The sequence below is a fragment of the Catharus ustulatus genome, chromosome 6 (genome assembly GCF_009819885.2).
Source record: "Catharus ustulatus isolate bCatUst1 chromosome 6, bCatUst1.pri.v2, whole genome shotgun sequence".
In the NCBI taxonomy this organism is placed as follows: domain Eukaryota; kingdom Metazoa; phylum Chordata; class Aves; order Passeriformes; family Turdidae; genus Catharus; species Catharus ustulatus.
Window position 1 is genome coordinate 27893888 of NC_046226.1, and position 13507 is coordinate 27907394.

A 13507-nucleotide genomic window follows, 5' to 3' on the forward strand; every position below is an offset into this window, starting at 1 on the left:
ATTACTTTGGTAAAATAAAAGGGTAAGAACTAGAAGTAGTTCTCTTACACTAAGGCTCTTTGTCTGTGGTCCTGAAAGGCAGTTCTGCTCTTTTGAATTTTATTAAATAAAGATATTCTGGCTTTCAAGAAGAATATAACTCCTAAAGACAGACTTGACCTTTACTTAGAGCTATTGCCCTGCTTACAGTATCAGAAGTTTACATATAAAAAGTTGAAAATACCGTACTTTTCAGACAGTTTTGTCACAAACTATAGCTAGTACTGCAATTAAAATGCAGTAATAGTGAAACTGACCTCCACCAAAAACACAGCAGGTTTTAAGTTTTATTTCTGAAATGCTGATATACACCGTATTAATTACAGATTTTTTTTAAAGTTATCATATTAATGAAATGGGCTTAAGTTTTAATACAAGGATAAAATTAAAGATACGAAGATATCTGAATGTTGCAAAAATTCGCTGTTGTCACATTCCCATCCAGGTAATGGTGTTTCAGTCTTATTTCTGGCCAAGCTGGGACAACTAAACAAGAAGAGAAAAAAGTCATTAGATTGCTAATATTATTCTGTCAGTCAAACTAATATCCAACTCATACAGCAAATATTTCTGTCTTATATGCTTTCTTTGTCTCTGAGAACCAAGTGTCTTCTGGTAATAGAATATTTAATGCATAACCTCAGAGGAGAAGACCTGAGCTTCAAATTTTCAGACTTGAATGTATCTCATGAAGTAAAGGCACAGTGTACACATTCAAGACAAAAAAAAAGTTAATTAAGCTGAATGAGGAGTTAAAAGCTAGCAAGTACCATTTGTCTCCTTGAAGGGCAACAGGAATTAATTTAGTTCTTTTAAATGTAGTTTTGAATAACAGCTTACACTCATCTTAGTAGCACATAAAACCATGGGAGGTGACAGCTACTGAAGGGCTGCTATTTGTTGACCACCACGAATAATTTTTATTTTGTATTTGTATTAGAATGAGCCATAGAGAAGTAATGATGTTTTTAACAGCACTAAAAGATTGAGTTTAGTATAGGTATGGACATCAAGCTCTCACTAGGCCAGTACTTTCACATCTGTATGTCTGTAGATATTTATAAACCAGGACAAAAGTTTAAACATTTTGTAACTTGAAAAAGTTGCAAGAAAACCCTGGAAAGTTCCAAGAACTGACTCAATTTTTTTTCAACAGGATTAATGTAGAGACAATTATTATGAACTTGTTTACCTACATTACTTGTGTGAACTCACATTGATAACAGGTCTTCAAAGTTAATTAGAAAGAATGAATTCAAAACCCCAAGTCAAGCAAATAAAAATAGGTAACATGCATTAATCTTTCCAGATTAATTTGAAGTTTTTTGGTAAAAATTCATGGAGATAGAGAGTTATATAAATCAACTTACAGATAATGAAGTGATAAATATAATAGAGATTATCAAAGTTATCTACCTGTTTCATAAACTGTGTAGCATTAAAAAGTTCACTGCAGCCATACAGGACATGTTTACCCTGTTTACCCTAAAAAAGAAAAATCCATAGGAAATCAATTATTTCACAGTAGTAGCAGATTAACAAGCAGTACTTTTTAAAGCATCTACAAAAGGAAATTAAAGGATATACTAAATACTTTTGCACATACCAGTATGCTAGCCTCCTCTTGGAGGCTCCCTATAGCTTGCAATTCTGATGACACATTTTCAGCATGTTGAATTGAACTTGGACGATACATTTATTTTAAGGCACAATTCACTCTAATGACAGTATAAATATTTGCTTTTTGACATGGTGAGATAGCCTATTCTAGCACAGAACTACATATAATTAGATTTGAAGGTTTATCTTAATTCTTCTAAAAAAATATCCCAGAATGTCAAAGCTGAATGAACATTGCTTCCTGTTTTAGAAAGTTTCAAAATACTTTCTCTGTGCTTTCAGAAGCAAACTGGCAAAACGGATAGTGCTTAGAAAAATAAAGCTGTGAATAAAATCTCTGTGGTATCTGCTTGCAAGAACAGAGCTGTTGATTTTTCTCTTTTTTATTCTGGAGAAAGACTGATTGAATTTGAGAATAATTAATAAACTACATCTGTGGAAACAATAGATGCTAGAAGTCTACCACACGGAAAAGCCAATTTTGTTGGATAAGAATAAGGGTCACCTGGCAGAGGCACACAGGTTTCCAGGTGGTGGGAGGGAGAATAAAGGGTTTTATTAACCAACCTTGTTTTTTCAAGAGCAAAGGGCTAGGTGGAATAAAGGTGAGTCTTCCCCCTTGGGGGGGGGTCATCTCCCACTGTTCAAGTACACAGTGGAGAAACATACAGCCCCAGAAACATACAGCTGTGACAAACGTGATGAAAAACCTCCGTTCACAGGTTCCAGAAGAAGAAAGAGTAGGTTCAATTTCCGACTCTCCATAAGTTCTAACACTACCATTTCCATAGTTTTCAGTTCCTTCTGTTTGAAAAATGACCTTCCGTTTGCTCTCTTATTCCTCTGAAACTTCAGCTTCCTGCCACTTTGTATGAAGTGCTAAGTGTTTAACTCGTCATCATACAAGTGCCCTGTATATACACATACACAGCAAACCTCAGCTCTGTCAGCATGCAGCTACAATCAGGGAAATGAACTAATCACTAGGGAATTCAGAAGACTTTTTTTAGTAGGAAGTAACTCATCCTCTTGGACATCTTTTGGATCAATAAAGTAGCTAAAGTGGCTTTGGGTAGGCTAAGGAGCAAACGAAATGTCTGACAACACTCTCTGCCACAAGCAGATGTCTTACTGAATTAGTTATCGAGGACAGTGACAAGTGCTAAGCCAAATCTAAATGATTTCTTTAATTTACATTCCTCTTACTATCCTTTCCTCTATCCAGACCAGTCCTGTCCCAGAATGGCTGCCTATTAGAGGGAGAAGCTCAGCACATGTTCTGACTTTGCATTCTTCAAAACTTACCTGGACATAAAACTCTCACATGCTTTGTAGAATAACTGTTTTAAAATGACTAAGGCTCCATATTTACTCTTTTGTGTGAAAAGCCTCAATCCAGTCTACCAGAGGACAGGACAATTGTACCATGAACAAGGTTAAGATAAGGAAGAAAGAATGGTGTGCTGCTGCTGTTAAATAATTTCTTATCTTCTTCAGAATTTTATTAAGATTACTTTGGCATTTTTTTTTAATTCCTGGAAAGTGCTTGAATACCACTCCTGCCTCCCAGGAACTGTAATGATTTAGTTATTCTTCTCCATCCACTGATTTTTGGTATCCATGTGTTCTGCTCATCTGGCCAGTTGGAACCAGAGAAATCAAATCTGTTACACCAGAATTACATAGCTGGTTATGTATTTTCTTACTTGTGATATGACACCTTGTATGATTTCTACACAGAATTAAATGTTCCAGTTTAACAAGAATGAGCTTCTATTAACCCAGTAGTGAAAACTTCTAACTGTGGGTAAGTAATAAATGCTTAGGTATTGGTGCCAATCTGATATTTGCTTTAACATATAGAATAGTATTTGTGTTATGTCGGTTTCTGAAATAACCTACTTTATGCTCATGTAAGAATGTCATTCAATAAAATGTTGTTATCTGCAGGTCTGATTTTGAACTGATTTCATATTGCAAAGTTGCATACAAAAAAGCATTGAGGTATCTCTTTTGCAAGATTTATGAAAACTAGAGAATTCTGAGCAGCTCCTCACATTCAAGGTTATGATATGTTACAGCTGCTTTATTTAACACCAGCACATGTAAACTACTAACAGGACTCTAAAATAGGTTAATTCAGTTTGCTACATCTGCTGACAGTTTTCAACCACACTGGTGTGTATGAACACAAAATAAAAGAGAATGCAGTTTATTTACTCAACTCCAAAGAGCAACAGGAGCAAAATACCAGAAAGTCTTTGTTGGTCTGAACTAGTAATCCACAATTTCTACTGATTTCTTGCATTCCATTTTTTCCCAGACTCTGTATAGAATAAGGATGTTAAAGCTAATTTTATAGACTTTGTCTTCTAAATACTGAGTATTAGAGAAAACATCTGGTTACTATCATTAAGTTAAGGACTACAACTGACAGAAGTACACATACCTTTATGTAATCAATAAGATTTTGATATTCAATATAGTTGCCTCCTCCAACTACAAACACTATGGCCTAAAAGGCAACAGACACATTATTAGAGTATGCACTCAAGATATTAAAATTTCAGTAGTGATATACTAGATAATTAGCTCTACAACAAAAATCATCACAATCACACTGCAGTCTTATAAAACTGGACACAGAACCACTGCTTCCTATCTGAAAAAGATATTTGAAGTTTTGGTAGAATGCAGAATAGCAAGCTGAGAGCTTTTAACATGTCACTCTCTTCTATTAAAACATACTTGATACATATACAGTTTCAACATGTCCCTTTTTTTGTCCAGAGATGTCTCCAGTGACCACAGGAAGAGTTAAAATATCTCCATGGATGATTAATAATTAATTTGGGCCATAAATAATTATATTAATATTAGCTATAATTAGTCTAAGTGCTTTTTTGCGAAAAAGACCTCTCATTTTCTTAATCATGATCATAAAAAAATGACTGTACTTCAAGATTTATTTATTTTTAACACATGAACATTGAAAAATAATTTCTACATGACTTACCTCCTGGAATGGATTTTTATTTCTTGGAACTGAGCTATAAAATATAACACAGATTTCATTACACGTTAATAGAAACATGAAATAAGCATCATATACCCATCATATTTATAGACTACTATATAATATTAGACAAAAATATGAAGAAGAACAATAACTGTCTTTCCATTTGTTATGGAAAATCATTCATTGTACAGGACTGAATACATGAGTAAATAGGAATTTTACTTCATAATTTTTAATGTTGCTGTTTGAGTAATAAACTTTATGACAACAATTCTTCCATAGTTTAAAAGCTGTACATAGTGCTGTTACCTAGGAGCAAATACAAAGACTAAAAAATGTCATCAGCATAAGCACAATTCTTGGCACTTAGAAATCCTGCCTCCTAGAATCTTAGCTGGTAAGCCAGTCAGTTTGCAGTGCCTGCATACACCCTTACTGATGCTTCCAAATCTCAAAAACTACTATAGGCAGCAGGTATATAGGATTAGAATAATTAAAGGAGGAAGAGGGAAATTACAAGTTTGGGTGACACAGACTCTTCTTCATTTGAATACATGGGCAAGTAGCAGATAGAGGGGGAGAAACCTCTTTTCCTGCATCACTTTGCACCTTCAGGGAAAGGGGAAAGTGAAGAAAAAGCTGTGAAAGGTCAGTCTGCTCTCCTGCCCTTTGCTCACACACTGCCACTGCCTTCCTGCCCGGTACCAACCAGTAAGCCAGGTAGTCAAATACACCTTATGTTCTAACACAGCTTAAAACCCCTGCATTTTTCCCTTCAAATTACATTTTCCCCTGTTTCAAGATGTTTTTTCTGAGTGATCAAAACTGACTCAACACAGATTCTAGTATATCAGAAACACAGGTTTTAAAATGGAATGGGTGTCTCTAGTGTGTTGCTTTGTCTGTCAGGAATACTAAAGACTTCCTGTAAGTAAAACTGTTGCCCCAATTCTCTCATCTTTTGAGTATGATACAACAAATCCACATACATTTTTTGTCATCCTTTCAGAGGACAAAGCCTATTTATACTTGAGGTAGGCTTTACAGAAGATAGAAAGATACTGTTTTGCTAAGATTGAATTACAGCAGTACAGTTACTACTCTATTTAAAATATCTAAGTAGAAATGCCATTATTTCTTAAAATGGGAGTAGATTAGAAAGTAAAATCAGTAATTTTAAAATTAAATCTATTAATTAAACTATTTTATATCACTATTTTGTCAAGACATCTAAAATATGTTTTTATTGTCTACAAAAATATTTGAAGGGAGAATTAGACAAATCACTATATGAGTTTTGCTATCATGCCAAAATATGATTTAAGGAATATGACTTTAGTTTACATACAAATCCAAAACAAGAAATTAAAAGCGATTCCCTACAATGACTATTATAGTTACATTTATGAACTGCTGTAAATGAATATTTCTACATTGTTTAAAGCAAAGTAAGAACTATACAAGAGTGGGCAAAAAATTGAGAAAACCCTTTGGTTTGAGTAAAATAAATCCTTGCACTTGTGCACAAAATCCACCAGAAATGCTATAAAAGCATTACAAACCAGTGACAGTTGAAGTCAAAATGAAACATAAAGTACTAGTACTTTTCTCTTTTGATAATTTAAAAATTTGCGTATCTTTGAAATTATATAATTTGTAATATCTTTCAATAAAACATATATATAATCTGAAATTTATGCCCTCGTATACTTTTCATGTTTCAAGAACAAACTAAAGACAGAATTTTCATGCAAATAACTAAAACCAAGCCTGGATCTACTTTGTCCACACTGGTCCTGTAAAAAAGTGGTGCAACCAAACGAGATGATTGTTTTTCCACAGGTTTGATGACAGTTATTTTTAGAAGGAATATCAAAATTAATTATCTTCTCTGTTGCTAGGATATTAGATTAGGTGAGACTATCAGACAATTATTAGCTAAAGATACAAAGCAAAAATAAAGATTTATAAACTTCTGATGTAATTCCTCTTCCTTGATTTTACTGGCAAAATAAACTCTATCCAAGCCTTCCTTCACATGCACATGAACATAAAATGTGCACCTACCTAAACAAAAGTGAATACAGTAATATTTTAATCATTTTTTTCCAAATTTATTAGCAAATTACTAAAGAAGAGTTGTATACAAATCAAAATTTTAACTGTTTAAAAAGAGACAAAGAAATCCTGCCCTATCCAATCACTATTTAACTTAACAGTGAAAACCCACAAAGCTTCTAAGAAACCAAGTAGTACAACTATGAAGAACTCTAAAATTTATTATTGCTAAATGCTAATGCACATTCCTGTGACTAAACTAATGCACGTTAGCACTTATTTTTTTAGATTCTTTTTTGCAGTGTTACAAAAATTTATCTGATTGATCCAAGTTCCCAGTTGTGAATTCCTTCAAGACCAACTGTCATGACCTGGATCTAATGATTACAATAATTACTTGTAGTCAGCGAGTAAAACAGACTTCTTAAGTTAGTCTTTTCACAGAGTAAAAGGAAAGAAGCAAAACTCACCTGTCACTGCCTCGTAGCATCTTGGGGTCAAAATACCGGTAGTCATCTGTCTCCTATTAAAAAGTATGTTTTTATCTCAAAAGATTGGAATTTTGGCTAATGAATTTTTGCTTGTAAATATTATATTAAACATTACTGTAACCAGTATCATTTTCCAGCACATCATTCAACATTAACTATGGTGTCCACTTGTACTTAAAAAGTTTGTATATAACTGAACCAGTACAGAATAAACAACAGTGAGAAGCTATGAAGGGTGCTATTGAGCTTTTTATTTCTGGTTCACCTAAAACTGACTATCGCACACTTTCCAAAAAATACATTGGTTGCATAATAGATCCCAACAGAAAGACAGTACGCAGAAAGAAAAATTAAGTTGCTACCAGCTTTAGTTAGTAGTGTTATAAACACTAAAACTTTCCAGGTTATGAGATCTGCTATTGATTTAATATTATAAAGCAAAACACATCTGTGGCAATGAGTGCTAAAGACAAGACAGATCAAAAATCTGCTACTGTTATGTAACTCACCCTTCTCATTTCATGATTTATGACTACTATTAAACCAAAATTAAGCTCTTGAAGAAGAAATGAGTTCCACAAAATTTTGAAAAGTTTTACTGTCTGAACTACAGAAAAAAAAAGTTCTTTACACAGAACACTGAGTCACTTCCAATATTTTTACTGGCAACAAGCAGGATTTTTGCCAATTATTAAGGATGAAAAACAAAACTTCTTAGTAACGCCTTCTGACAACTTCTTGGCTTTCTCCTGTTTCTGTACTACATTTTCATCAAGGTATTGTGAAGTTTAGTTTGTTGATAAAACTGCATGCAGAACTACAGTTGATTTTATCTATGTGCTTACATGCAAAGAACTCTGAATTCTGATGATTCTGTAGGGCAGAAATAATACTTCTTCAGTAGCAGACAAATTATCTGGGGAGTTTATTAGAGCTCACATAGCATAACTATCTCTAATATTAAGAAGTATTTAATATACATGTGGTGGTAACACACACAAAAATGAAATCTATTTGGTATTACAAACTTTAATATAATTACATAAAATAACTCTCCTATCCTGCAGTTTGGCTTTTAAAAAGAAAATAATTTAGATCTAATTTCCCACTGAATCTCTGTAAAATAGTTTTATATGCTCCACTGGGAATTTAAACTACCGGAGTTTGCCAGCATCCATGATTTTGCAGCTTCATACCTAAAGGTGGTATAGTGGCTCTGGGGAAATGAGATATAGATAGACTAAAACTGAGAGGTATTTGAGAAACCTTTACCTGGCATAAAGAGATGTACTTTCTCTGCTTATTAGAGTGAATTACAGATTAATGACAGAACTAAAAATTAGAGTGAATAAACATATTACAAACATTTACTCCTGAATGTATTACTGCTGTGTTTTTTCACTGTGGGCCTGTGTAAGTAGACAAACAGAAAGTGGTAAAGCAATAGAAATGTGATAACCTAGGGATTTTTTGTCACTGCTGCTTAAGTACGCTATTCCTGCTGAAATCAGTGCTGAGGGTGCAGGGAAAAGAAAACCTAGCAGATTTTATTTTCTTTAAGAAATAGCAAGTCTGCCAATAAAAGCAACTGTATAGCGCTTTCCTTACACACATCTGAATCTGTGACTTCCCTAAGCAATTCCAGAACAAAATAAATACTTCTGAATGTATAAACTTAGGTTTCAGTTTTTCAAATTATAATGCAAAAAGACCCATGGAAATGTCATTGACTTTCAGTCTGTATTTTTCTGCAGAATCTAACAGGACTAATTTGGATTAAGGAAACCTTCCACTTTCAGAATTTTTCTTTGTAATGCTTGAAAGGTATATCCTAAGTCTGAAAGGTACCATATACACTGAAAGGGATAGTATTAGCCAAAACAGTTTCATTAGTATATATCACAAATAAGATCTACTTCTTAAGACAATACAAGTGTATTGACAGAGGTTAAAACACTTTGTAAAGGCTGACTTTTCAAAGATCTCTTCACTCAGTAATCAAACCATTTTCCAGAAGATCCTTAGAAGAATCTCCATAACTCTATAGTAAATGATAGTGAATTTCATAGATATGGATTAAAATTTGTGTGTACTTTGTTCGTTTATGAAGATTTAAGGTTTTAATCAATCTCTATTTAATGATACCAACAAAGCAACTATGTTTTAGTTTTATGAACAGAATAGTCACGTATTAAAATATAACCTTAAAAGCAATTGTCTAAAATCATGCTTTTAACAATAATATTATTATTCAAAATACCCACAAGGAACTGATTACTTTTAAGACCATCAAGAAACATTTCTGAATATGTTTTTCAGTAAGAGGTGTAACTATAATTAAAACAATCTAGAAAAATTTAAAAAGTTTTATGATAGTATTGTGGCCCATAAGATCTGTTCTAGCTGTTCCTGCTTCTGAAAAAATTGGAAAGTATGGGTGTAGACTTATTTGTCCTTGCCAGGGAGACAAAAGAAACAGCAGAGACAAGCAACACTCAAAGTGATTTACAGACAATCCCTCAGAATTTTGCACAGGATATAATTCTCAATAGATTTAAGATTTCAAATAATAATATATGTGAATGTTTATGGTACAAATTGTACGTACATTTCATATATTTACTTTATTGTTGCAGTTATCGAGAAAAGAAATAATTTACATTCATTGTAATAATTGTTTGACTTCTCAATAATCTACTCTAATTTTGCACTACACCTTTTAACTGTATGTACATTTCATATTGCGGTTAATAAGTTTTCTTGAACTATAAAGGAGACTTTTTTTCTGTGCTGTAAAAAAAATAAAATCTTGAACTTTTTCCCTCTCTCTTTGTGTTTTCCCTGCAGTGGAGTAGTTTTCTATTCTGGGGAATAGAAAAGGATCCCACACATCAGAGGATGAACACAAGCCACAATGGTGTATTTCCACACATTGACCTTTTCCAGATACAATTTCACTTCTGTTGATAGTACAGCAATTCTAAACACATTCCACAATGGCTCTCTGGCTTGCTTCCTTCAGCTGAAACTTACTCCCAAACTTGCTGTCAGTTTTCCTGCAGGTTAGGAGAATCAGTCTTTAGGGATTGCCTAGAATACTATGACTTGAAAAGTGGGACTGTCTGTTTTGTGCCATGAGTATCACTCTCTGCCATGGCAGTGGAACAGGAAGCTGCTGACTGACAGATTTGCCCAATCGCTGCTTTTTAAAGTGAGAAGATCAATGTTTTCTCCAAATTGTTGGAGTGTGGGTAGCTGTTTTCTATTACGTAAAATCTGAAAAAATCAAGTCAGAAAAAAACCTCATATGACTTGTAAACTTTTCTAAATCAACTCCTAAACTTGTAACCGGAGGAAGCTAATGTTTATTAAAAAAAAAAAAGTTTAATTTTTCATGTTCTTTTAAGTTTTCTGCAGTTTTGATTTCAGCTTTCTATGGTAAGTGCTCTGGGTGACCTCTGCTGGTTGACTAAATAAAGTTAGCCTTGTACATCTTTTTCAATTCTTTCAAACAGGAACAACAAATCACTAACACTGGAAACTGTGTCAATTGCTTTGCTTGTTAAGAGAAAGCAAATTATCCGCTAATAATCATGACATATACCACTTATGAAGGACAGTATAAGAAAATAAAGGATTACTTGCATGTTGACATTTTTCATATTTTACCATTATTTTTCTCTCTGTCCATACAGTTAATACATGAAGATGAAAGCGGACTAAGAAGAATGTTTTAAAACTAGTAACCAGTATGAGATATTACAATTGTTTCTCTCTGACTGACACTGATGGCATTAAAATAGGAAGATTGATATGATCTGGTAAACATATTAAAGCTTTCTAAATGATTTCTAAGAGGTGACTTTTTCAGGACAAGTATGTGCACAGGTTGGTTGTATATAAGGAACAAAATATATGGCAAGAAGAATGACTTCATGCATGAACTCTCAGGCCTACTTTTAGTTGTAAGTTCTAGCAAATGACTTGACTGTGTAGCTAACGTAAGCATTAAAAAAAATTGTAGCATATAAATTTAAAATTGTCTGAGTAAATTTTTACAGAAACAAGGCAAGAAAAGGAATTTTCTGACAAAAACCAACTCTGCTTGCAGACAGTATGACTGAATCAGTAGTAAAATCTTCTACATAGCAAAGTTAGAGATGTGGAAAATGTAATTTTCCCTAATACAATTCTCTGTAAATATTTCACAACCGAAACTGTGCTCTTTAAAAAAAGAAAACCCAAACACTTTGATGGAAAGAAAATTAAGTCCACAGCTTAATGTAGAAATTGAGTAGCAACAGAAGCTTAATATAGCACAAGTGTAATAAAAGCTCAGAATAGAAAAAACCTAAAAAATATTAGTCCCAATGAGACACAATAAATTGCCATTGTTTAGACTATTTTAATGAAAGAGGTCTTATTAAATAGTTATGAAAATGATGCTATTCTTGAAATACAGCATGATTGGATTCAACTGCACACCATGAAAAAAATTAGCCATAGCACTTTACATATCACAGCCTCAAGATTTCATTTGCTCCATCTCTCACTGTGTGAAGGCAATTGTACTTACAGGGTTTGACTTCATCTCCATTAGGTTGTCCAAAATACGTGTGACTGGCAGATTCTGCAAAACATAATGTGAAACTGGTGGAATGCTGAAAAGCTTCCTAAGAACTATTCCCAGGCACATTATTACTCATGGAAGAGTTTACAGAGCATTTGAAATAGTATTTTAAAGAGTTTTCCTCTTATGCTTTGTAAAGGTTAAGCTTATTTATTATCACCTAAATTACTTTTCTGTAAAAAAAATAAGCAAACATCTGAGGTACATATAGCTAGGGGATAAAGATAAGACATAGAGCACAAAAAAATTTGTGAAGATAGGAACAGAGCTGTACTTAGTTATTACTACCATACGCAGATGTGCTCAAATACAGATTCTTATTAAAAAATACATTGTAGTTAAGGAAAAAATTTTAAATCTGATGCTGATAATTAAATGCGTGATTCTAAGAAAGAACTAATGCTGTCCAAAGAAATGGGTAAAAAAGCAATCCTGGCAACAAATGTTTGGATACACTGAGGTGAAATTCACGATTACTGTACCGTATTTAACATAGGAAATGTCAGCTGGGACAAAAGATCTGAATATTAAAGAGTTAAGCTACTTCTGTTATAATAAACTGAGGGTGAATTTACATAGCAACAGGATTGGAAATGAGTTTTGTTGACAGAATGTACCAAAAGAGGACATTTCAAAGGATGATCTACATATTACACTGGAAAACCCATGTGAATTCTTGAACTACTGAAGGAAAAATAAAAAGTAAGCTTTAACAGAGATACCACAGGCCTACATTAGGCTTACAAATATGAGGAAGAAAGGTTTCTCATCTGGCTACCCTACAATACCTGGAGAAGAAATTTAAAAAAAGGCATATCCTGAAAACAGTGTAAATTGGTTTTTTGCTCACTCAGAATACAACGCAATGCAAGCCATTTTATACAGAATAATATTAACTCTTCAAAGCCACACATTTAAAGGAACGATAAAATGTTTAATACAAGAAGAGCAGGAAGTTCCTGGAGAACAGAATTCTTTTCTATTATTACAAGTAATAGTTTATCTGAAGAGTTCTCTATAAAATATAACACACAGGCAAGCTGCATATTTAAATTTTCCTCAATCATATTTCATGATAAACCACTGAGTTGTAACTCTGCAATGTAGCTTATTCTAGTCACAGTGAAATTCCTACAGAATTAACTTCATTAACTACCCTACAAAACTGAGACCCCAATTTTAAACTTTTATGTGATAGCTGACAGCTTTCATGTATAAATTATGTGTATATCAGGTTGAGTAAACAGGGACAATGATAAGATTAAGTAGGTCAAAAAGACAAACCTTCAGTTAAGATTTCATTTTATTTAGTTCTGATATGCTGTATTTCTAATTTAAATTCTGACTCTTCAACTAAACTATAATATGATGAATAATCTTTTTTTTTCAGAATTATTGATGTGAAAATACTACAGAATTAAGATTTTAAACTGTAAATAAATATTTCTTTATTGCCATCTGACAAAGGTACATATTGGAAAAATAATGTATCCTCTATAAAGAAGCAGGTTTCTGGGAACCCCAATTCAACATTCCAGCTACATGTTATACAGCCAGTTTCTTTTTTGTTGTCATTGTTTGTTTTCTTTGGGGGGGTATACATTTAAATGCAAGTTATGCTCAGAAATATTTTATAAAGTTAAGTGAATA

The 13507-nt window shown here is 33.1% G+C and overlaps 1 protein-coding gene across 1 annotated transcript in view; it reads right to left on the reverse strand.

The window, feature by feature from the left end:
* Positions 1-312: 312 nt before the first annotated feature.
* SCFD1 (sec1 family domain containing 1) overlaps positions 313-13507 on the reverse strand; it is a 49743-nt gene continuing 36548 nt past the window's right edge. The window contains exons 20-25 of the mRNA XM_033061641.2: positions 11804-11857; positions 7207-7259; positions 4676-4709; positions 4109-4174; positions 1456-1524; positions 313-525 (exon numbers count right to left, since the gene is read on the reverse strand). Coding sequence (XP_032917532.1) covers positions 502-525; positions 1456-1524; positions 4109-4174; positions 4676-4709; positions 7207-7259; positions 11804-11857 — 300 coding nt within the window. The 3' untranslated portion in view covers positions 313-501. The remainder of the gene's footprint in view (positions 526-1455; positions 1525-4108; positions 4175-4675; positions 4710-7206; positions 7260-11803; positions 11858-13507) is intronic.